This window comes from Brassica napus, chromosome C2, assembly GCF_020379485.1.
Source record: "Brassica napus cultivar Da-Ae chromosome C2, Da-Ae, whole genome shotgun sequence".
NCBI classification, from domain to species: Eukaryota; Viridiplantae; Streptophyta; class Magnoliopsida; order Brassicales; family Brassicaceae; genus Brassica; species Brassica napus.
The window spans coordinates 22,150,369-22,176,835 of NC_063445.1; the positions used below are offsets into that span (position 1 = coordinate 22,150,369).

At 40.1% G+C, this 26,467-nt stretch overlaps 1 protein-coding gene and 1 non-coding gene across 2 annotated transcripts; both read right to left on the reverse strand.

The window, feature by feature from the left end:
* Positions 1–5,268: 5,268 nt before the first annotated feature.
* LOC125582713 lies at positions 5,269–5,375 on the reverse strand. The gene has a single exon (XR_007320169.1). It is a non-coding gene; the product is annotated as a small nucleolar RNA R71 (small nucleolar RNA).
* A 10,235-nt stretch (positions 5,376–15,610) lies between these two features.
* LOC106421407 (polyadenylate-binding protein 5-like) lies at positions 15,611–20,632 on the reverse strand. Its single transcript, XM_022710667.2, has 7 exons — positions 18,046–20,632; positions 17,197–17,960; positions 16,966–17,043; positions 16,798–16,887; positions 16,386–16,703; positions 16,085–16,294; positions 15,611–16,008 (listed from the first exon to the last, which is right to left on the reverse strand). The coding sequence occupies exons 1-7, from the start codon at positions 18,338–18,340 to the stop codon at positions 15,808–15,810; spliced, it is 1,956 nt and encodes a 651-aa protein (XP_022566388.2). The 5' UTR covers positions 18,341–20,632; the 3' UTR covers positions 15,611–15,807.
* Positions 20,633–26,467: the final 5,835 nt, after the last annotated feature.

The following is a 26,467-nucleotide window of genomic DNA, read 5'->3' on the forward strand; positions in this document are numbered from 1 at the left end:
TTTATCGGTGGTGGCAAGCTGAACGTGATCACGGCGCACGGTTGCTCCGGCGACGAGCTCAGGTGAGCTTTCTCCCTTCTTTTCCTTCTTCTCTCTCTCTTTCTCTCTCTCTCTCTCTCTCTTTCTCAAGCTTTAAAGAAGTTGTAGATGGTGGGGAAGAAGGTGGAGATGGTGGAAGAGAAGGTGGAAGTGGTAGGGTTAGAGAAAGAAGTAGAGATGGTGGGAGTGGTGGGTCATTACAATTCTCCCCCACTAACAAGGAATTCGACCCCGAATTCACATCACCAAACTCTCCAATGACACCCCGAAACAGCTCTGGATAATCAATCCTCATTTGGGGCTCGGACTTCCAGGTATCCTCCTGAATTCCGTCTCTCTCCCAACGAACCTTGATCAACATGGTCATCATTCCACGATCTGCTTTCACTTGGCGATCCAATATCTCTACTGGCTGGCACAACCCACATAAACCTTTGCCAAGGTTTCTAGGTGGTTGCTGCAAAATGAGCTCTGGCTCTCTCACTACTTTCCTCCAAACGGAAACATGAAACACGTCATGGAAATCTGATAACTCTCCTGATAAATCTAGTCGGTAAGCAACTGCTCCAATCCGCTCCAAAATAGGATATGGTCTCATATATCTCGGTTTAAGCTTCTTTAGCTTCCGAGTCTTAGATCCTCCCTGAAATGTCCTCATTTTCAGGTATACCAGGTCGCCAACCTGAAACTCCAAATCTCTTCGCCGTTTATCTGCATAACTCTTCTGACGGTCATGGGCTTCCTTAAGCCGCATCTTGAGCATCTCAACCTGTTCGACTGTCTCTTGAACCATGGCTGGTTCTATCTCACGTCGCTCTCCCACTTCCGTCCAACAAAGTGGTGTGCGACAAGGCCTACCATATAGAGCCTCATATGGTGTCATCCCAATACTCGAATGATAGCTGTTGTTGTAGGCAAACTCGGCTAGAGGTAGATACTTCACCCAACTACCTTCCCAATCTAAAACACAAGCTCTGAGCATATCCTCCAAAGTCTGAATAGTCCTCTCTGACTGACCATCTGTTTGCGGGTGATAAGCCGTACTCATATGAACTTTCGTCCCAAGCGCCTTCTGGAAGGCTCTCCAAAACTCAGACGTGAACTTTGTATCCCGATCTGATACAATGCTGACCGGAACTCCATGCAATCTTACAATCTCGCTGATGTAAGTCTGTGCTAGCTGATCAGCTCTGTCTGTCTTCTTAACTGCTAGAAAATGGGCTGACTTAGTAAGTCTATCCACGACTACCCATATGGCATTCTTCCCTCCTGATGTAGTCGGCAAACCCGTCACAAAGTCCATAGTTACCATGTCCCATTTCTACTCCGGTAATGGCAGGTTTTGTAATAACCCGCTAGGAACCTGATGCTCGGCCTTAACCATCTGACACGTCTGACATTGCGATACAATTGAAGCAACATCTCTCTTCATACCAGGCCAATGGTAATATCGCTTCAAATCCCTATACATCTTGGTATTTCCTGGATGAATAGAGAAACTCGAGTGGTGTGCTTGCCGTAATATCTCCTTTCTTAACAACTCATCATTGGGCACACAAATCCTGTTTCGATACATGAACATCTCGCTCGTGGCTGTATGAAAACCAATACTCTCCATCTCGATCTGCTTACGCAAAGCTTCATCACCATCCTGAGCTTTGCGTATCCTCCATAGTAAGTCTGCCCGCCCTACAGCCTCAGCGCCAACTGACTCTCCCTCTACAGTAACTGCACATAATCTTAGACTAGCAAGTGTCCCAATAAGCTCCTGGACTTCTTTGGTTCCCGATATATCGCTTCTGCGCCTACTCAAGGCATCCACCACATGATTGGCTTTTCCCGGGTGATATGTGATCTCCAAATTGTAGTCTGCTAACAACTCCATCCATCTATGCTGCCTCAAATTCAAGTCCGTTTGCGTAAATATGTACTTCAGACTCTGGTGGTCCGTGAAAATCTTCACCTTCTCTCCATACAAGTATGACCTCCAGATCTTTAATGCAAATACAACTGCTGCCAACTCCAAATCATGAGTAGGATAATTGGCCTCATGAGGCCTCAACTGTCGTGATGCATAGGCAATGACCTGACCTTCCTGCATCAGTACACATCCCAATCCGGTGCCTGACGCATCAGTGTAAACATCATATGGTATCCCTGGCCTCGGGAGTACCAAAACTGGCGCATGGGTCAGTTGTCGCTTCAACTCAGTGAAACTCCCCGAACATTCCTCTGTCCAATCAAACTCGGTGTCTTTTCCTGTTAGCCGTGTCATTGGCTTTGCAATGCTAGCAAAATTGTTGACATACTTTCTGTAGTATCCTGCCAAACCGAGAAAACTGTGGATCTCTGTTGCATTCTTAGGTGTCGGCAACTCTGAAATGACGCTAATCTTCTCCTGATCTACGGCAACTCCTGCTTCTGAAACCACGTGACCCAAAAATCGCTAATCTTCTCCTGATCTACGGCAACTCCTGCTTCTGAAACCACGTGACCCAAAAATCCAATTTTCTTCTGCCAAAAGCTACACTTACTCAGCTTGGCAAATAACTGATGTTCCCGAAGCTTACCCAACACAATCCGCAAATGTTCAGCATGCTCTTCTATACTCCAAGAATAAACCAAGATGTCATCTATGAAAACGATCACACACTTATCCAAGTGCTCACGGAATACATCATACATAAGCTTCATGAACACGGCTGGTGCGTTCGTCAACCCAAATGGCATCACCACAAACTCGTAATGTCCATAACGGGTACGGAATGCCGTCTTCCGCACATCTCCCTCAGCTATCGCAATCTGGTGGTATCCCGATGCCAAGTCAATCTTAGGGAACCATGAAGCTCCCTGCAACTGGTCCAACAACTCGTCGATACGCGGGAGCGGGTACTTATTCTTGATGGTCACTTTGTTCAAACCTCTATAATCTATACAAAGTCTGAAACTCCCATCTTTCTTCTTCACAAACAACACTGGTGCTCCCCACGATGACGTACTCGGCCTGATAAACCCCTTATCAGATAGCTCCTCCAACTGCTTCTTTAACTCTGCCATCTCAGTTGGTGCGAGACGGTATGGAGCTCGTGAAATTGGTGCTGCTCCTGGCTCTACTTCTATTGTAAGTACGTCCGCTCTAGCTGGTGGTGGCTGATATTCCGTGTTTTTAACGGTTTTAAACTCGTTTTGGAGAAATTAAATGGTCGGTTTTAATTAATGTTTTGGTCTATTTGATGCGTTTTGGTGTTCTTAAGTGTAATATGCAGGTTACTAGATAGCTTGCAAGAAAAGAACGCATTCGGGATTTATTCAGAAGCAAGATGGACCGAACAATGGACCGAATGAGAAGTATTGATCGCACAGGACGTGAGATCGACCGATCCGGTACATGTGGATCGACCGATCCAACGCTTTCATGCACTAGATCGACCGATCCGGTCCATGTGGATCGACCGATCCCACGCTCTACGGGCTCCACACGCACAAACGAGCTTTTCACTCCTTTTTACCCACTCCCCTCAATAATAGACAGAAGAACTCGACTTTTGAGACTCAGAAAAGACCAGGGGCGACCAAGAAGGAGATTTACAAGTTCTTGAGAGAGATTTGAGAGTTTTGTACTTGTTTTGTGTGATTTGTGAAGATTTGTAAAGGAGTTCATCTCAAAACCATTTGGAGAAGATCTTCTGAACTTTACTCTGTTTTAATACAATCTTATCATGTTTTCTTCATCAAAATCGTGTTGTTCTTGCTTAGTTATGTGTGAGTAGTCATCTAGTTGGGTTTAGGGGTTCTCATAGGGGATTTCTTGATGTTTTGATTCATAAAACGTGTGTAGACTAAGGGATTACGTTTTGGTTCTTCATCTAATGGATTTCTTACTGCTTGAACTGAATTGATCACTTAGTTCATGATTTCAGATTGTTTGATGCACCGAAAGTGATTGTTTGAACTTCCGAAAATACTTTAGATGAGCAAAGTGTCCTTAACCCTCGGAAGTTGATGTTATTGCGCTTTGTGAACATATTGAACCTGTTCTTAATGCTTGTTTAGAAATTGAAACTCAGCGGAAGTTAGTGTGGAGATTTCTATAACATAGAGAATTAGCGCTACGGAAGTAGGTTAATTCTAATATCGTGTTTGAGTTCTAGACGGTTCTTAATATATCCCTGTGTCTGCCATTAATTGTATCTTGATTAAAAAGAAATCCCTGAGAATTCCCAATGCCCAACGTTTGTTTTAAAATAGTTTTCAAATCGTTTAAATCATCTTTTTACAGCTTGTTTATGTTTTGTGACACTAAAGAAAATTAAATAAAAACCATCAAAATTATATCTTTGTTCGCTGTAGCTATTAACTTGTCTGCAACTCTACGTGTGATCATCGGTCCCTGTGGATTCGATCCCGCATTACTACTGCGTACTTTACTGTGCACTTGCAGTTAGATAATCGGGTTAAAACTCGACACATCAAGTTTTTGGCGCCGTTGCCGGGGACCATTTGGTCACCCTAGAGTTAATGATCAGTTTAAGACTATAGCATTTTTTTTATTTTGTCTAATGTTTCTGTCTTTCTCTTTCTGTTTGTGTTTTCAGGTGAATGAGCGGATTTCATACTAGAAGCAAAGGATCATCGAATTTAATACCTTTGGAGTTAGAGCTCGGCCGCCTAGAGAGACAAGTGAAAAAGAAAAGACTTGAGTCCGCTGAAGAGGTTGAAATGGCTGAACACCAAGAAGACCAGTTTCAGGACAACCCGCAAAATCCAATTCCTGTAAATGAACGAGAAGGCAACAATGCTGGTGATAATCAGCAGGCTGGTGTAGCTGCAAGACAACAGGCTGGAGACTATGGCATGCCTAGGATGACGCTTGCACATTATGATACACCAGATGCATTCTATGCCGATCGTTCTGGGATTCGCCCACCTCCCATTGAGAGAAGAGACTTTGAGATCAAGACTGGTCTCATTAATTTGGTGGAGAAAAATCCGTTTCATGGAAACCCGTCTGAGGACCCGATGTATCACTTGGAGCATTTTGAGCGAGTCTGTGACACCAGCAGACATAATGGAGTTCCTCAAGGCGCTTTGAAATGCAGGTTGTTCCCGTTTTCCTTAGCTGATAAAGCTATCAGATGGTTAAAGTCCATCCCTCCAGGATCTCTTACTACATGGGAAGAGACAAGAGCTGCTTTTCTACAGCATTTCTTCACCAAGTCAAGGTCCACATATCTGAGAAGCAGAATTGGAAGCTTTCAGCAGCTTGATTCAGAAAGCTTTCATGAGGCTTGGGAGCGTTTCAAGGAGTACACACAGGACTGCCCTCACCATGGTTACACTGATGTGAGCTTGCTGAACATTTTCTATAATGGAGTTCATGAAGAGAGTCAAGATGCCATGGACACAGCAAGTAATGGTGATTTCATGACCAAGACTGTTGAAGAAGCTTACACCTTGCTGAACAACCTGTCATCCAGCAAAGCAAACCGCAAGTCAAGGTTTGACACCAGCCAGAAGGGTGTTGGTTATGAATCCAAGAAGATAGATGAGCTGAATGCCAAGATTGAGATGCTTCTCAAGAGAGATCAGAAATCTGTGAAATTTGTGGAGGAGCAAGGCTATCGTTCCTCACAAGAAATTGTTGGTGATGATTCAGATGATATGCAAGCTGATGTGAACTACATTGGTGGTCAAGGAAACTACAACAGAGGCTACAATCAGAACCTTGGATGGAGTCAAAATCAGCAAAATAATCTGTCTTACCGGAGCAACAATGTGGAGAATCCACAACATCAGTCCTACCCTCAGGCAGGAAATAGGCAGAACCAGAATCAGAACCAGAGTGTGTTCAACCAAGGATATCAGAACAGAAATCAATATCAGGGGAACAACTCGGGCAACTCAGGATTTCAGCAAAGGCAGCAGTACAACAACTACCAGAATCAAGGGAATGCCTCTTCGTCACAGTCTTCTCAGGATAACGAAATTAAGAAGATGCTGCAAATGGTGCTAGAAGGTCAGAAGAATAGCACTGCAGAGATAAACACCAAGGTGGATAACATGTATGGAGAGCTTAATGGGAAGTTTGAAACTTTGAACACCCATTTGAAAGTTTTGGAAAAGCAAGTTGCTCAAACCGCCTCCAGCAGCAGAACAGCACCTGGATTTCTACCAGGGAAGTCAGAGACGAATCCCAAGGAGTTTGTGAATGCTGTAACACTTAGGAGTGGAAAAACGATTGAGGGATCGAATGAGAAAGAGATCGACCGATCTCAAGAACAGATCGACCGATCCAAGGGGAAGGAGATCGACCGATCCGGTCCATCTGGATCGACCGATCCCGTGTCAACAAAGCCAAATTCCTCTGAACCTGAAGAGGTGTATGTGGCGCCTCCTGCTTATGTTCCTAAGGCTCCATACCCATCCAGACCAAGGCAGAAGATCAAAGAACGTGAGTACGAGAAGCTAAAGAACCTTGTTGGGGAGTTACATGTGAGATTGCCATTCGTTGAAGCGGTGAAGATGGTACCTTCTCTTAAAAGGTACATGAAGGAGATTCTTACCGATAAGATGAGCCTAGAGCGTGGTGTGTTGATGCTCAATGAGGAATGTAGCGCAGTTCTACAAAATGTCATGCCTAAAAAGCGTGAAGATCCCGGAGCATTTGTTCTACCATGCCGCATTGGATCACTTACCTTTGAGAGGAGTCTCTGCGATCTGGGTTCAGGAGTGAGCCTAATGCCTTTCTCTGTCTCTGAGAGGCTAGGCATGACGAACTACAAACCTACAAGGATCTCCTTGGTCCTTGCTGACCGATCAGTGCGAAGACCAGTCGGTGTACTAGAAAACATCCCTGTTGGTGTTGGAAAGGGATATGTGCTTACCGATTTTGTAGTTCTGGAGCTGGAAGAGGAACCTAAAGATCCTCTCATTTTGGGCAGACCGTTTTTAGCTACTGCTGGAGCCATGATTGATGTACAGAATGGGCATATAGACTTACGTCTAGGAGACATGGCGATGAGATACAATGTGGAGAAGGTGCTGAAAAATCCGACTATTGATGGACAGACTTTCTGGGTTGATACATTGACTGAACTGGTGGAGGAAATGGATGAAGAGTTGCACACTGATGATCCTCTACAAGTCGCATTGACCCAAAGGGAGAGTGAGTTCGGGTTCATGAACCAAGAAGTGGTTGGATTTTCTGAGATTTTGGATTCAGCCTCACCGATTGAGAAGCATGTCGCCTATGTCAGCCTTGAAGACTCAGGCACCGATAAAACCGTCAAACCGTCATCCTCCCAACCAGATTGGAGTGAGGAGAATGCTCCAAAGGTGGAACTTAAAGCCCTCCCAGCTGGGCTGAGGTATGCATTCTTGGGACCGAATTCCACATATCCTGTTATTATTTGTGCTAACCTGAATAATGTGGAGACCGCTTTGCTTCTTTCAAAATTGCGAAAGTATAGAAAAGCATTGGGGTACTCTTTGGATGATATTACAGGTATTTCTCCAGATCTTTGCATGCACAAGATTCACTTGGAGGATGAGTCAAAGACGTCCATAGAGCACCAGCGAAGACTGAATCCCAAACTGATGGAAGTTGTGAAAAAGGAGATTCTAAAGCTGTTGAGTGCAGGGGTGATCTACCCAATTTCAGACAGCACTTGGGTGAGCCCGGTTCATGTGGTTCCTAAGAAGGGTGGCATCACTGTCATCACAAATGAGAAAGCTGAGCTGATTCCTACCAGAACAGTCACAGGGCATAGGATGTGCATTGACTACAGGAAGCTAAACTCAGCCACAAGGAAGGACCACTTCCCACTTCCTTTCATTGACCAGATGCTGGAAAGACTAGCCAACCACCCCTACTACTGTTTTCTCGATGGCTACTCCGGGTTCTTTCAGATACCCATTCATCCAGAGGACCAAGAGAAGACAACATTCACCTGTCCATACGGTACTTTTGCCTACAGGAGAATGCCCTTCGGATTGTGCAATGCTCCTGCCACTTTCCAGAGATGCATGATGTCGATCTTTACTGATCTTATTGAGGACATTATGGAGGTTTTTATGGACGATTTCTCAGTCTACGGTTCTTCATTTACCGACTGCCTTGCTAATCTGTGCAAGGTGCTGGAAAGATGTGAGGAGAAGAACTTGGTGCTAAATTGGGAGAAGTGCCATTTCATGGTGAAAGATGGCATTGTTTTGGGTCACAGGATATCAGAGCAGGGTATCGAGGTTGACAAAGCAAAGATTGAAGTTATGACCAGCCTACAGCCTCCTAGGACAGTGAGGGATATTCGGAGTTTTCTGGGACATGCCGGTTTCTACAGGAGGTTTATCAAAGACTTCTCTATGATAGCGAGGCCACTCACCCGTCTGCTGTGCAAAGAAGCGAAGTTTGTTTTTGATGCTGACTGCCTCGCTGCGTTTCAGATTCTCAAGAAGTCTCTAGTCAGTGCTCCCATTGTGCAGCCACCAGATTGGGACTTGCCATTTGAAATAATGTGTGACGCAAGTGATTACGCGATTGGAGCTGTTTTGGGGCAGAGAAAAGACAAGAAACTCCATGTGATCTATTATGCCAGCCGAACGCTTGATGATGCTCAAATCAAGTATGCTACCACTGAGAAGGAGTTGCTGGCAGTAGTTTATGCTTTCGAGAAGTTCAGGTCCTATTTGGTGGGCTCGAAAGTAATTGTGCACACAGATCATGCAGCCTTGAAGTACCTGATGACGAAAAAAGATGCTAAACCGAGACTCTTAAGGTGGATCTTACTGCTACAGGAGTTTGATATTGAGATCAGAGACAAGAGAGGAGCAGAAAATGGAGTGGCAGATCATCTTTCCCGAATGAGAGTGGAAGCTGAAACACCACTGGATGATACATTACCCGAGGAGAATGTCTATGTGATCACCTTGCTGGAAGATGAGTATTTGGATCAGGCTGATTGCTGTGTCATGAGACAAATTCAGGATGATCTCCCATGGTTTGCAGACTTTGCAAACTACCTATGTGCTGGAATTGAACCACCGAACCTGAAGGGGTATGAGAGGAAGAAGTTCATGAGAGATGTGAACCACTACTACTGGGATGATCCCTTCCTCTACAAGAGATGCTCAGATGGTTTATTCAGGAGATGTGTTCTGGAGAATGAGATGCAAGGGATTCTTTTCCACTGCCACAGTTCAGAATACGCAGGCCATTTTGCAACATTCAAGACGGTTTCTAAGGTCCTGCAGGCTGGTTACTGGTGGCCTACACTTTTCAGAGACGCCCATGAGTTTGTCTCAAAGTGTGATGCATGTCAGCGGAAGGGCAACATCAGTAAGAGAAATGAGATGCCCCAAAATTTCATCCTTGAAGTTGAAGTTTTTGATGTATGGGGAATTGATTTTATGGGCCCTTTCCCATCTTCTTATGGAAATGAGTACATCCTGGTTGCGGTTGATTATGTCTCCAAGTGGGTGGAAGCAGTAGCCAGCAAGACAAATGACTCTAGTGTTGTCAAGAAAATGTTCAAGACAGTCATTTTTCCAAGATTCGGGATCCCGAGAGTGGTTATTAGTGATGGAGGCTCTCACTTCATCAACAAGACGTTCGATAAACTGCTGAAGAAACATGGAGTAAAGCATAAGGTAGCTACACCTTATCATCCTCAGACAAGTGGGCAGGTTGAAATATCGAACCGAGAAATCAAAGGGATTTTGGAGAAGGCTGTAGGCAAAACAAGGAAAGACTGGGCTGTGAAGCTTGATGACGCCTTATGGGCGTATAGAACCGCCTACAAGACTCCCTTGGGCACCACTCCTTTTAATCTGGTCTATGGAAAGTCTTGTCACCTACCTGTGGAATTGGAGTACAGTGGTTTTTGGGCAACGAAGTTGATGAACTTCGACATTAAAACCGCTGCAGAAAGGAGGATGGTTCAGTTGAACGAGCTGGACGAGATTCGGTTGAACGCCTATGAGAACACCAAAATCTACAAGGAAAGAACTAAGGCGTGGCATGACAGAAAGATAATCCCGAGAGACTTCACTGCTGGAGACAAAGTCCTTCTGTTCAACTCTAGACTCAAGCTATTTCCTGGAAAGCTTAAGTCTCGTTGGTCCGGACCTTTCACCATCACAGAGGTTAGACCTTATGGAGCTGTTGTCTTGGAAGAGAATGGGAGGAAGTTCACAGTCAATGGGCAGAGGCTAAAACCTTACTTCACAGATGCAAAACCCGAAGAAGGAACCAACATTCCTTTATCGGAACCCGATCTCGCCTAAGGACAACAAAATAGTCAAGCTCGCGACTTTAAACAAGCGCTGAGTGGGAGGCAACCCACATGGTTTGATTTTCTTTCTCTTTTGTGATTATATTTTCTTGTGTGAATTGATTTTTGGTTGTGTTTTTAGATGATTTTCAGGCATGTATCACGATCAGTAACAGATCGGTCGATCCAGGTTAAACAGAACGGTCGATCTCAGTAACAGACCGGTCGATCCGGGTGAAACAGATCGGTCGATCGGATGAAACAGATCGGTCGATCCGGGTGAAACAGATCGGTCGATCTAAAGTAGGTATTGTCCGGTTTAATTTCACTTAGTTTAAACCGGAAAACACCCATACAAACACCCAACTCGCGAAAATTCGATCAAAACACTCATAATTTCATCTTCCTCTCCTCTCAAACTCTCTCAAACCTCTCAAGAACAACCAATTCGATTTCATTCATTTCTCATCCGATTTTTGTAATTCTTGGTGCTAAACTCATTAGTTTTTCAAGCTCTATCCATTTCTACCATCAGTTTTCATCAAGACACAGATAATGCCTAAGAGACAGAAGAAGCAGGGTGAGCATGGGAGCTCCTCGGTACAGACTGCTAGGCTCAGCACAAAGGCCAATTTCCGAAAGACGGATAGGTCTCATCCTGCGAATCGAGAGATAACCCAGCAGTGGGATATACATGATGATGATTTCTACGAGCAGATGAGGGGAGTGGAAATATGTCCGTCGCGCTTCGCTCACAGAGACACTACAGATGCATTGGGGATAACCGAGGATATTGAAGCCTTGTTCGAGAAGATTGACCTGGGGTACATCTTCGATCTCCACTGTGATTGCTATGCTGATTTGACCAGGCAGTTCCTCGCATCAGCCCGCCTCTACCATCCTGACGAGGATAACCCGATAGCTGATAAGGCAATGTTCTCCTTCATTGTGAACAGGCAGTTCCACTCCATGACCATCTTTCAGCTGTGCGACGTCTTTGGGTTCGGGAAAGGACGTCAATCTTGTGTTCCTGACTTCCCGGAACACAATGATTTCTGGAAATTCATCGCTTCAGGAAACTTCATCTCTCGAGAGGCCAAGCAAGCTAGAATTCGTAGCCCTGTTCTGCGATATGCAGTGAGAGTGATCAGCAGTGTTATCTATGGGAAGACAGAACCCGCTGCAGTGACAAAAGATGAGCTAGCTCTTCTATTCATCGGGGCTGGACACCTATGGCCTCAGGGCGCAGACATTACCTATGTTAGCGGGAAGGACATAAACATAGGAGCTGTGATCGCGGAGAAGCTTGCGTACTTCAAAGTTTCAGACACGAAGAGATGTGGGTTTGGAGCGGTTATCACACAGATCTTAAGGCAATGTGGAGTGTTTCTTCCACCTATTGACAGAGTGGTGGATAAGAAGGGGATGCATCAGAACTTTTTCGACATGAGAGCACTCATTAGCAGCCACTACCTCACCGGCCCTTGGCGAGGTAGCATCGACAAGTCAGCCCCTCATATCTACCAGTTCCAGGACCCACAAGGGAGAGAGCAATTTGTCAAACTACCCGATACCGCCATCACCGAGCTGACTGATCCAGGTGCCCTCATATTTCTACCACCGCCTGCATCTCTCTGCACCAGACCCGCGACACTGAAGAAGAAAGGAGTCGCATCATCATCGACACACCAGCAGGCACCACATGATGATATAGAGGAGGAACCGGAAGATGAGGAAAGTCTTTTCCCCACGGATTTCACTCCGTATATGCTGCCACCAGCACCTCCCGCTACTGCATCCGCTGCTGAGATCAACGCTTGGTCCATCAAGAGCCATCAAACCAACAACTCCATACTGCTGAAGATGTGGAAGGGAATCTGCAACATTAAGAAGGGATGCGCATCACAGCCAGCTGTTTCTGGAGATAGCGATGACGACTCAGGCGCTCACGACACCGCTGCTGGACCTGAGGCAGCGGAGGACTCTGATGATGATGGAGCATTGGAGAGGCGCTCGAAGAGGCGCACTGACCGCAACGCCTGATCGGTAATCTCTCTTGGAATTATTTTCACACCGAGACGGTGTGAAGTAAGTCTGGGGGAGGATGCTACTTATGTACCATATTGCTATTATTTCTTTTATTTTCTTACTTTATCGGATTTGATTGTGTTTTTAAAAAAAAAAAAAAAAAAAAAAAAAAAAAACTCTACGTATTTTTATCAGACCCTGTGATGATTATTAGACTATTTCCTTGTGTGCTGTGCATTACATTTCATATTGGCCATTTTTCAGGACTGTTAGCGCAGACAAACCGAGGAACCACTTGACCAAACAACCTCTCCTTAAATCTTTTATCAAGTCTCGGTGAATTGTAATCGACTCAACTATTTTTGACCATTAACGAATTTAATTTCTTTTGACCAGGAATCAACATCAGGAAACGTACACCATATACACATTCAGGATTTTCTTTACCACATTTTACCACTCTTTAATAATCCTGAATGGCCAGACTCATCAATAGTTTGGTACCACACCTACACCTACACCTTACCCTTTTATTTCATCTCCATGCATTCTTACACGCTGATTATATGTGCATACATGTGCAAAAACAATGGAGAGATTAGGGTAGACATGGTTCATCCGACTGCTTAGGTAGGATCGGAACATTTAGGTGGTTAGATACGGACCTGTGTGTCTAGAGGTGTAAATAGAAAAATTGGGTGTTGTAAGTGTGTGATTGCATCGCAGTGTATATATTCGATTTCGGTTTGTATAAGTTTTCGTTCTGAAACTTAAAAAAAAAAAAAAAAATAATAATAATAATAATTAATAATTAAAAAAAAAAAAAAAAAAAAAAAAAAAGAGAGTTCGTGTTTATATCTCATTCAGTAGATTTGATTTAGACATTTTATTTTTATTTTGTGTACCAGAGATGATGCGTTGTTTAAATTTGGGGTTAGAGTTTGAGATTTGTTGGGTTTTGATCATTTGAGACTTGAGCAGTTCGAAAACGTGGTTATCAATATACTCGGTTTCTCCAGCGATTTTGCATAATGTTTTGCATTTTTGGTTATCGCTGATACCCACAAACACTTGAGCCTCACCTAATTAAACACTAAAACAGCCTCCCAAACACCAAGCACGTTATACCTGATGGAGATATCTTTGGTGGAAAGGTCACGCCCTTTTTAATGAATGTAAAGAGTTGATTACTTGAAACTGAGACTTGCAGGTCTGAAATATGGAAAGGTTTGCGCGGTCTTGGTGGGGATTTGGAACGAATGCCTTGACAGTCTCTGATTTAAGTGGTTAGCGAAATCACAAGGTAAGGTCTACTGAGGGTTAGTGAGCTCCCGAATTTTAATCCTCTTTACTTGAGGACAAGCAAAGATTCAAGTCTGGGGGAGTTGATATTCCGTGTTTTTAACGGTTTTAAACTCGTTTTGGAGAAATTAAATGGTCGGTTTTAATTAATGTTTTGGTCTATTTGATGCGTTTTGGTGTTCTTAAGTGTAATATGCAGGTTACTAGATAGCTTGCAAGAAAAGAACGCATTCGGGATTTATTCAGAAGCAAGATGGACCGAACAATGGACCGAATGAGAAGTATTGATCGCACAGGACGTGAGATCGACCGATCCGGTACATGTGGATCGACCGATCCAACGCTTTCATGCACTAGATCGACCGATCCGGTCCATGTGGATCGACCGATCCCACGCTCTACGGGCTCCACACGCACAAACGAGCTTTTCACTCCTTTTTACCCACTCCCCTCAATAATAGACAGAAGAACTCGACTTTTGAGACTCAGAAAAGACCAGGGGCGACCAAGAAGGAGATTTACAAGTTCTTGAGAGAGATTTGAGAGTTTTGTACTTGTTTTGTGTGATTTGTGAAGATTTGTAAAGGAGTTCATCTCAAAACCATTTGGAGAAGATCTTCTGAACTTTTCCTCTGTTTTAATACAATCTTATCATGTTTTCTTCATTAAAATCGTGTTGTTCTTGCTTAGTTATGTGTGAGTAGTCATCTAGTTGGGTTTAGGGGTTCTCATAGGGGATTTCTTGATGTTTTGATTCATAAAACGTGTGTAGACTAAGGGATTACGTTTTGGTTCTTCATCTAATGGATTTCTTACTGCTTGAACTGAATTGATCACTTAGTTCATGATTTCAGATTGTTTGATGCACCGAAAGTGATTGTTTGAACTTCCGAAAATACTTTAGATGAGCAAAGTGTCCTTAACCCTCGGAAGTTGATGTTATTGCGCTTTGTGAACATATTGAACCTGTTCTTAATGCTTGTTTAGAAATTGAAACTCAGCGGAAGTTAGTGTGGAGATTTCTATAACATAGAGAATTAGCGCTACGGAAGTAGGTTAATTCTAATATCGTGTTTGAGTTCTAGACGGTTCTTAATATATCTCTGTGTTTGCCATTAATTGTATCTTGATTAAAAAGAAATCCCTGAGAATTCCCAATGCCCAACGTTTGTTTTAAAATAGTTTTCAAATCGTTTAAATCATCTTTTTACAGCTTGTTTATGTTTTGTTACACTAAAGAAAATTAAATAAAAACCATCAAAATTATATCTTTGTTCGCTGTAGCTATTAACTTGTCTGCAACTCTACGTGTGATCATCGGTCCATGTGGATTCGATCCCGCATTACTACTGCGTACTTTACTGTGCACTTGCAGTTAGATAATCGGGTTAAAACTCGACACATCAGTGGCCCTTTCAAAGGCTCAAAAACATCCTCGTACTCGGCGACCACTGGTATATCATGCAGATCAATTGGTGACAGCTTGTCCTGTGGGAATGCTGTTAAAGGGTGAGGTCCTGGGTTCGAGGCTCACCAACAACCTAATTATGGAGTTAGAGAGAACTCATAATGGAGGGGTTGGGGTCGGTGCGCTACAGCGCTGTGAGCCTGGGGCCCACGGGACAGTTAGTTCCCACGGGGCGGGTTGTCACATAATGTTGCATAATATTGAAGCAGTAATGGGAGAGATCAATCGTATCATTGAGTGGATGCAATGTATCCTTGACAGAATGTACCCAAACATTCATATGAATTTGAAACTTAAGTGGTAGATAATCAAGATAATATTTTCTAAGATGGTTTATTTACTAAGAGAATAATTTCGATAGTGTAGTAACTCATATCCTTAATATCAAATACTAGATGGGAAAGGTACATCCAGATTTCATATAATCAGAGTTCGACCTACGTATAACCATGCTGCAGATTATTTGAGAACATGCAAAGGAATATGAGTTGCAACAAAGTAGAGATAGTGCAATAGAGTTCTATCATTAGGTAGCCCAAAAAAAGTCTACATAAAGTGCTAAGAGTTAAAATCTCAAATGACAAAGAAAGTTATGAGTAAAACTCAAAACAAACCAACCTTGCAAACATAAAAAAAAAAAACAAGATAACTAGTTTAAGCTGAGAGTTCCTAAGAGTTTTTTAAGAGGGAGCAAACTGGTCATCATGCAGAAGACACAGCTGGTGGATTAGCAGAGAGTCTGAGAGCAATCAAAGCCTCAGACACTTTGGTCTTGAGAGCTTCAGGTGCCTCGAGAAGGTGTAAGATCTCTGCTTGGTCCATCTCCAGCAACATCCCTGTAACTTTGGCAGTATGCACTGGCTCCTGCTTCTCCACAAGTGGGAAGAGCTGCTCCCCAAGCATCTGTCATCAATTACTTAAGTTAGCTTTGCATTGGAACGAAATGTTCACCTAGTCTATGTCTCGGATAAGTCAATACCTGTGGGTGCTTGGCGGGGCTAGCCAGAGCCAAGGCAGAAGTGAGCTTAGAAATGGGAAGTGGTGATGGCTCCTGTAGGGCTTGAGAAGCATTTTGGGAGATTGCAGATGCACCTAAAGGCAAAGAGATCATGCCTTGTGGAACAGCTACTTCCATACCTCTCATGTTGCCTGCACCTCCCAAGTATCTCATTCCCGAGCTTGTGTTTTGCTGCATAATATGATAGTTCAAAATAACAACCAATTTTAAGATGACAAACTTTCAAACAACCATATAAATGATCAGGTTTAACATTACATACCTGTTGTTGCTGGAAGTGCTGCTGCTGCTGCATGTTAGTAGTGCCACGCCTAAACCCAACCCGCGGACCATGCTGGTTTTGCCTATGAAGAGGGTAAGGCATCACAAAGTTAGCCGGGCCAGACCTCGGACGAGGCATGAACTGAAGTTGGTAGCCATATCCCATAGGCTGTGACGGCATCAGACCTTGACCGTTCTGGCCTCTGTACATTTGATGATGTGGTGGTCCTGCCATTGCCCCTCCTGCTGGGTGATGATGGAACCCAGGCATTGGAATTGGAGTCATTGTCCCATTCGTTCTCATATTAGAGAACTTGGTCTGAATGAAACAAATGAAAACATCAAAAATGTATAACAATACAAATCATACAGTTCAGAGAGAGAGAGAAAGATTGAGAGAAGTATATAAGAACCTGAAGGTGGTTCCTTCTCTCTTCCTTGCGTTGAGCCAAAGCAACGTAAAGGGGTTTCATTCCTATCATCTTCCCATTCATTTCATTCATCTGTATAATCATCATCCCCAATAAAAACCATTAAGATTAAAACAAAAGTGTGAATATGTAGAAAGATTATGAACTTACAGCTTTTGAAGCTTCTTCAGGAATAGAATACGCAACAAAACCAAACCCTCTACTCAAACCTCCTGAGTTTATCATAACCTAAACACGTTCCCAAAGAAAAATTAAACCAATGAATCGTTAGAACAGGCATGTATCTTAGGGATCAAGAACAAAACACCTTAGGCAACCGATGTAGCACTAAACTAACTAATGAATCGTTAAAATATGTATTTTAAGGATCAAGAACAAAACCTTGCTCGATGTCACGTTCCCATACTCAGAGAACATCTCCTTAAGCTTCTCATCATCCACACTATCATCAAGATTCTTCACATACAGATTTGATCCTTGCAACTTCTCTTGCTCATGCTTTCTCTTCAACTCCTCTTCCCTCTCAGACTTCTTCTGCGCCTTCCCAACGAACAACACATTCTCCCCAAGACTAATACCATTCATCTTCTCAACCGCAACCGCAGCGTCCTCAGATTTCTCGTAATTCACAAACCCAAAACACTTCGAGCTCCCACTCTCATCTTTCATCACAACCGCACTCGATATATCTCCATACTTCCCAAACGTCTTCTTAAGCTCACCATCATCAATCTCTTTAGGAAGATTCTTCACGTACACATTAGTGAAACGTGGGAGCGCACGATTCTCGGACCGAGTACGGTCCTGACGTCGGACAAAAAGTCCAACAAAGACTTTCTTATCATTAAGAAGCATTCCGTTAAGCTTCTCTATAGCAGCCTGAGCGGTTTCCTCTTTTTCAAACTGAACAAATCCGTACCCTCTAGACCTTCCCGACAAGGTCATCTCCACCTTGCAAGAGAGAATGGTCCCGAAGGTCGAGAACGTATCGTAGAGATCTTTGTTATCGATAGATACGTCTAGGTTTTTGATGAAAACATTGCCTTTCCCGCTAAGTCTCGTGCTCGGGTCACGGTTCGAACGCATGATCCTTATGGGTCTGTCTTTGATCGGTGTGTAGTTGAGAGTATCCATCGCTCGCATCGCTGTAACAAGAAAATATCATAACTTTTCTAACGAATATGCAACAAATAATTAATCATACAATAATAAGAATATTTTATTATATACCATCATTAGGGTTAGCGAAGTTGACGTAAGCGTATCCGAGAGAGCGATGAGTCAAGTCGCGACAAACCCTAACTGTTTGGACAGGAGCCACTTGGTTGAAGAGATCCAAGAGATGCGCCTCGTTGACACTTTTGTCCAAATCTCCAACGTAGAGAGACGAGTTAGGGTGCGTTTGCAACGCTTCCACAGCTGGTGCCGCCGCGGCGGCTACCTGAGTCACAGTAGGGACCGCTGGTTGATTAGGGGCTTGATCGACCATCGCCGTCGTGGGGGCAGTTCCAGATGCCGCCGCCATACCGCTGATATTTAGGGTTTTTTCGCGTGTGTGTGCAAGACAGCGAGAGATTTTGTGTGTTTCCAAATTTCTGCGATATATATCTTTTTTATTTTTTATTTTTTATTTTCTATTTTTTTCGTTTTTAGGTTAACTCACGAAAGGAAGTAAAGAGAGTGCACTACGGTTTTGTCTGTATTTATACGTTCGCTAATTAACGAATCGGTTCCTACGGATCTTTGATGCGTCTCTTCAGATTTAGACCGAGATTTACGCGGGACCTTGTGGGGCCATCATGGGCTTTTTGTTGAAACTGAAGAAAGGACGTCTGTGGATGCCACGTGTACTTTTTTTTGGTCCTTGTTCTTTCTTTTTGTCGCCATTTTATGCATTTTGAGATTTGGTAATATTCTGACCAAATCAAATGATATTTATTTTGTTCCTGCGTTGCTTATGAGTCTTTCAGGACTTTGAACAAGTGTACAGTTTTGTATTAGGAACAGTAGCGGCCCTGATACCAAGCATAGGAAGTTCCAGCTTCCGGCCCAAAAAAATATATATGTTTTACCGGCCGTAGAATTATAATAAATTGTCCGTAGCTTAGTGGTAGTTATGGTGTGTATAGTCTATAGGTGATGACTTCGAACCTCCTTCCCATCAAAATCTTTTGAACGTTGATAATACCACGGCCCTCAAATTTTTTTAGCTTCTGGGCCTCACATTCAATGGGCCGGCACTGATTAGGAACAATATGGTCAAGTTAAATCAATTTGTCTCTGACATTTGTCTTGCTATATTTTAGTTTGTACCTAGTTACATACCCGTTTTTGTAGATGAATTAGAGCAACTCTAATGGGGAGGAGAGGGAGGTGAGAGAAGCAATTTTTCTCTCTTCGGCGTTTCTCCTATGCTTCCCTCAGATGGCCGGCGATGGACCTATTTCCATTGGTCCCCCAACCCTAGTCTCTCCGCTTATTTAATTTCTCTTCCTCTCGTAAGTGCTACATGCTTCTCACTTCCACTTTGTTTTCTTTCTCTGGTTCTCGCCGGATCCGGCATCCAAATCGACATCTGGGTGCATCTAAGTGTCACCGGAGAGAGAGCGAGGCCAGATCTGGTGTCCAAATAGACATATGGGTGTGTCCCCAGTGTCTCTGGAGTGAGAAAGCAAGGTTGTGCTTGTTAGGTTTTTTGTAGGAGGCATCGTTTGTTTGGTAGATCTAGGGTTTGTATTTCTTTGGATCTGGGTCAGATATACGTCTGAGGTTCGCCCGGTTCGAATATTGTCTCTGCATCTTCCTCAACGGTCCTTTCGCTGCCTCATCTGGTTTCTCTTGCCTCCACTATCAGTTGCGTAAGTAAGAGCTCCCCCATCTTGTACTCTTGTTCCGAGATGAAATCGCGAGTCTGAGGACCTTGTCGGGGACCTCTTCCGATATCCGAGCAGCTTCCATGGCGATTTTTGAGTGGGATCTTATCGATGGTTCAAGATGGTCTAGAGTTTCGTGTCGTCTCTCTCTTCCGTCGGCACACCATACCCGGGTCGTGCATCCTCCTCCGCCTGCTGATAAGAGCATGTGTCTCCTATGCGACTCATGTTTCAGAAGGAAGTCTCTCGCCGATACTTGTCGTACTGATGCTATGAAGCCAACCTCTCTGTGCGCTGCTCTCTGGATGGGACCGGAGCTCAACCGTTAACCTCGGCTTCCATCAGTTTGCTCCTCATCAGCTCTTCTTCTCTCGGTTTCTCCTCGTCAGTTTGAATTCCCAGGGACTCGGCTTCTCGTCTTCTGGATACAACGTTTGGAGTGGACTCCATCGGGTTTGGATAGCCGGACCTAGGCTTGGTCTCCCTTGCTTTTCCTATCACCCGTTCCGAGTCGCCTTCGGGACAGTCGCGGATCCAAGACTGTTCTCCGGTTGAAACCTCCAATGATCTCTGTTTGTTTATTGCATACATGGGCATCATTACTATTTTGAGGTCTACTGAAACCTAATAGCTTGCACTGTTATTTTATCTAGCTAAAGCTTTGATCTCCGTTCAAACATTTTATTGTTCTAAGAGGGTTTTGTTTTTACCTTTTTTGTGGTTCTCTTAGTCACATCTGCTATGTTTATTAGCTTCGTTAAATTCACTAAGATTTGATTTCTACATAACCTATTGTATCTCTTGTATCATTACTTTGTTAATGAAGATTCACGTACTTAAAAAAAATTCTAATGGAGAGTTGTTAAGACGAGATTATTAATATATATATATATATGTATACTAGGTTAAGATCCGCGCCTTGCACGGGATCAACATTATATATACTAGAGATTTTTTCTGCGCTTCGCGCGGATCGTGTCTTATAAATTTATTTTATTTATAATATTATTTTTCGGTTTTTTTCTTTTACATTAACTTCTTGTTTTTTCCAATGTTAGTTTTTCTTAATTTAAATTTATATGTTTATAATTTTTCATTTTTCTTGTTGTAGATGGAGAATTATATTTTTTATTGATGGTTTTTTGTATGTGACATAAACTTTTTGAAATTTTAAAATAATGTTATATATAGTACGATTAACACATTTTTTCTCCTTTACACACGGAGTTTATTACACTGCTATAAGCAATGGAGAACTCTATTCATATAAGATTCACATCTACGCATTTTGACAAAGAAGAATTTTAACCATCTTTAGTTTCCGAATGGACCAACTTCAGTCATATACACTATATTTTCTCTATGATTCAAATCTTACAATTTTAATATATGTGCAGATTTTCATGTGAAAAAGCACGCACACCATCTATCATTCAACCTATTACTTTTTCCAAAATAAACACTATAATCCTCGTTTGGTTAGCTCCACAAACTAATCTCTTTGGATCAGTTTACTAAAAAAATATGGATACTAATGTCAGAAAAGAATATAAACACTATCAACAATAAATATTGGCACAAGACTATTTGGTTCAAGGAACATATTCCACGTAATGCGTTTATATCATGGCTGGCTTTGCGGAGAAGACTGCCAACCAAGGATCGCTTGAGGCGTTGGGGGTTAAATGTCTTCGGAACGTGCGTCCTTTGTAATCTGGAAATAGAGACTCACCATCATCTCTTCTTTGAGTGCTCTTTCTCTCGCTTGATATAGGAGCCTTTTGCTGCTGAAGTTTGGATTTCTCCTCAGGCTGATCTACACTCTGTTGCAGCCTGGATCAATCAACCTCGCGTCAACGCAGATGCGCATGCTACTCCAGTCATCAAGCTCTACTTTCAGTCAGCCATCTACCTGCTGTGGAAAGAGCGTAATGCTCGTGTGTTCACAGCTGTCTCCTCACCTTCATCAGTCATCTTTGCCTCTCTCGACCGTATGATGTGTGACCGTCTTCCCTCTTACCCGGCAAGTTCTTCTTTCTCTTCTTCTCTACTTCTTTTTATCTTTCTTGTATAAGACCTCCTTAAGACTTTTTTTACTTTGAGTTGTTGTTGGTTGTTTTTGTTTCCTTGATGTAATAAGTTGTTTAAAAACAACAGTGTAACCTTTCAGAAAATGATAATCTTAACATCTTACCAAAAAAAAAACAACAAATATTGACTTATTTATGTGAATATATATTTTATTTTAAATCATTATAATGGACAAATAAAGCACCATAATTTGTACAGCAAATTTTCTTAGATTCACCTCATCATACTCACCATTTTACCATTTTAATTATATAATTTTACATGAGCTTCTTCACCCTCCCCGGTTATTTTCTCTTTATTTATAACTACAATATAAAGTTATAAACTATATATATTATAAATTAATAATTTATTTACCCTTGAAGTCTAACGATTAAAAATAGAACATAATTCAATATAGATATATGATTCTATTAATAAATTAGCAGTTACAAATTTGAAATTTTTAGAAATATCAAAAGTCGTATATTAGTTAATTATCTTCTAAATGACATTTATTTCTAATTCTTTTTGGATGAGAATATTTTGGCTGAGGTGGATAGTCCCAAAAGCCTTGAATTTAGTCTCTTTTATATAGTAGGATAAATTATTTTATGTATTAAATATTTTTACATATTATGAAATAATAAATATATATTAAATAATTAAAAGTCAGTAACTATTAAATATATAATTAAATTGGTGCGAACATATAAATCAATTTTATTAATTCAAAAAATATATTTTTTATATTTGATAGGATATGTTATTAAATTTAAATGATACTAATATAGATAATATATTTTAGTATATTTTTAATATTAATGTCTATTAAATTATGATTTCTACTCATATAGTTTTTTGATCATTTGTATATTTTATAGAAAAAAATTTAAATTACTGATAACAAAATTTTTATTGTGGGATTAATAGTTTTAGTAATTTAGAATTTAAAAAAAAATAAGTTGTCAATGATCGTTCAAAACTTTTATCAAAAAAATTGTTCAAAGTAAATTTTGAAACTAAAATATTGTATTTTATATGGTTTATAGTTTAATTTAAAACGATATATATATTAATCTTAGTAATTAATTAAATTAGACTTTTTAATTATATAATTTTTGTAATCATTTGTATTTTGTCATGACAAGAATTTTAAACCATGGATCATAAAAATTGAATGTGAGACTTTTAACAGTTTTAGTAATTTATAGCCGTTTGTAAAAATTCAAAATATAACATATACATAAAAATCTAAATTTTTATTATATGTTTATTGTGGTTGTTTAATTTATTTAATAGTTTAAAATTAAACAAATATGATAGAAGATACACTATTTTTTATCAAATCTTTACTATTCAAAATCATTAATTATCATATATACTTTAGCCACATTAGGCAATTTCGTAAATTTTATTTAAGAAAATAATAAAGTACATTAATGATGAATTTATTGTTAGTTTAATAAAAAGCTTATTATATAATTAGATGGACCAACATATTTCTCTAATGATTCTAAGAATCATTCTAATGATGACATGTGGCTACAAAAAGAATTTGTAATGTTTCTCAAATAATATATATGGTATATATATATATATATATATATATATATATATATATATATATATTAGTATTTAATTATGAGTATTCAGAATTATGAGAAACCCAATAGAAAAATTTGTATTTAGATATTTTCGGTGGTTTTCCATATTTTTGAGATATTCATAACGAAATATTAACATTTATATATACATACACACATATATATATATATATATATTGAGAATTTTATGTTGAGAAACTTTCATCAAGATTGTTCTTAAACACCTCTAACATAGGTTTCTCTTGACCAAAGTATCTCAACAAATCAATAATTAAAAAATCAAAAAGTGGGTAGGAAAGACAAAAATATGAGAACATGTATCTCAAATAAAATACTCTAAAAACTTCTTTATATACTATAAAGATATATATCAAGTTTTTGATGGTTAATTTTATTTTTAAAATTAATTTCAGATAGACAAATAATAGATAATAAAAAGATATTTTATTGTTAAGATACTCAAGTGTGCATTCCCACTGTCAAACTTCTTTAAAAATGGTTCGACTAACTGTAAACATTCTCCTATATATTAATTGAGAAGTCACTTAATTAGATTTTCTTTATGTGTCATTTATAGGTGAAGTTTAGAATTAATTCTCTTAATTTGATTGGTTGTTGGTATTTGAATTTTTATTTATTTAATTTAAGTTTTAAAAAGAAAACTAATCCTAGAATAACCTAATCTAATCTATATTACCAAAAAAAAAAATTAAATATTTAAAAGATAGATGAATTAACATAATTTATTTTTTGAAACAATTAAATATCATATATTACATTATATTAATATAGAATAGATACATATAAATACATATGATACATAAATAAAACACTAGTGAAAAATAATAAAACTTATTTGTTGTATTCTTTGTTATTTTATACTTTTACTTATTTTATTTTTTTGTTGAAATATATGTGTTTTACGTATTACAATGAATGTTATTTAATTAGTTTCACGTCTTTTTATAACATGAAGACAAACTGAATGAATATCAATATAGATGATAAGTTCTAAAGTTGATAAGGTCCAAGATGAAAAATATAACATAAATTCATTTTAAAAGAAAATTATTTACAAATAATGATATGTATTTTTGTGGTATAAGAAACCTTTACAATTTATGATAACAAAGTTCTAATTTTTTTTTATAAAAATAGAATCGTGTTATTTTGATATAATAAAATTACTAAATCACACGTTAATTAATATTAAATATTTATGTCTAAAATAATGACATCACATTATTTAAAATATTATATATTATTTTTATGATATACAATTAGTTAATCATATTTAATTAAAATAAATATGTATTTAAGTAATTTCTTTATAAATTTATAGAATTATCACTATATCTCAATATTCTGTGAAGATTATGCATTATCAAGATTTTTGATTTTCAAAATATTTAAAGTCAAAAGATTATTTTTTATAGTTGTGATTATTATTCAAAATTATACACATAATATTTAATTTTTCACAAAATATTTATATCCGCGAAATCGCGGGCAACGACCTAGTTTCTTTAAAGCGAAGAAAAATTATAATCCGTTGCCTTTTTAGATACATCCCATTATTAACTATCTAATATAATTGAAAAAATTGTGCATGATATGAATTAACCAAAAAGTAACCAGAATTACTCGAATACAACTAAATTGTCCGAATTTAACCAGAAAATCTAAAATTTTGGTTAAGTTTGATAATAAGAAAAAAAAAGATTGAATATAAACGTTAGTGTGATACTCTTCTCATAATCAGTTAAGTTTGGATCCTAAAGGAGTATGTGAAGACATTGAGAAACTCTTTGGTGAATATTAGTGGAGTAAAGGAACGGGGAGACGATCGATGCACTGGTTGAGTTGGAAGAGAGTGAGTGTTCCAAAGAAAGAAGGTGGGCTAGGTTTCCGGGATATTGAGAACTTTAACTTGGCGTTACTTGCCAAACAAGTATGGAGGATTGACCAAACACCATCTAGTCTACTCGCGAGAGTTCTGCGTGGCCGTTATCATCAGGATACAACTATTCTCAATGCGAGGGTTGGTAATAAACCATCATTTATCTGGCGATCTCTAATGGAAGGAAAGGAGCTCCTCAAATCAGGCTTGAGGGTTCAAATTGGTAATGGTGAAGAGACTTTAATCTGGAGGGATACCTGGCTCCCTACTCATCCGCCTAGAGCTCCAAGAGGTATTAATAATATATAGAATGATTATCACACAGTTAATTCTCTATTTCTGCCTGGTACAAGACAATGGAATGTTGAACTATTAGAGCGTATCATGGTTCCAGAGGATGTGGATTTAGTCAGGCACATTGTAGTAAGCCAATATGGAGGACAAGACTTATTGGGTTGGAACTATACTGAAAATGGTATGTATACGGTTAAGTCAGGTTACTGGTTGAGTATGCATAACCAAGATCAACAAGTTATACCACCAGGGGGATCAACTGAAATTAAAGCAGCTCTATGGAAGTTAAATACCGCTCCAAAGCTCAAACATTTCTTATGGAGAATTCTATCTGAAGCAATGCCTGTGGGATCAATTCTAAAACGAAGACGGGTCTCTCAAGATAGTGTGTGCAGAAGATGTTGTGTGTTGGAAGAAGATATGGAACACCTTTTCTTTAACTGCTCGTATACTCAAGCACTTTGGAGAGGAGCAAACTTACCAGACCGTACTTTTATTGACACTCGTATCAGCTTTGAAGAGAAGTTAAAAGCTATTATATCTTCGGTAACTAATAAGGCTCTCAACCCAATCGATAGACAACAGCCTTTGTGGATACTTTGGCGCATCTGGAAGAGCCATAACTTATTGGTTTATGGTCGGAAGCAAACTAGTTGGAAAGAAGATCGTACTTTGGAGAGGAGCAAACTTACCAGACCGTACTTTTATTGACACTCGTATCAGCTTTGAAGAGAAGTTAAAAGCTATTATATCCTCGGTAAATAATAAAGCTCTCTCAACCCAATTGATAGACAACAGCCTTTGTGGATACTTTGGCGCATCTGGAAGAGCCGTAACTTATTGGTTTATGGTCGGAAGCAAACTAGTTGGAAAGAAGATCTCAAACAAGCTCAACATGAAGCAAGGGA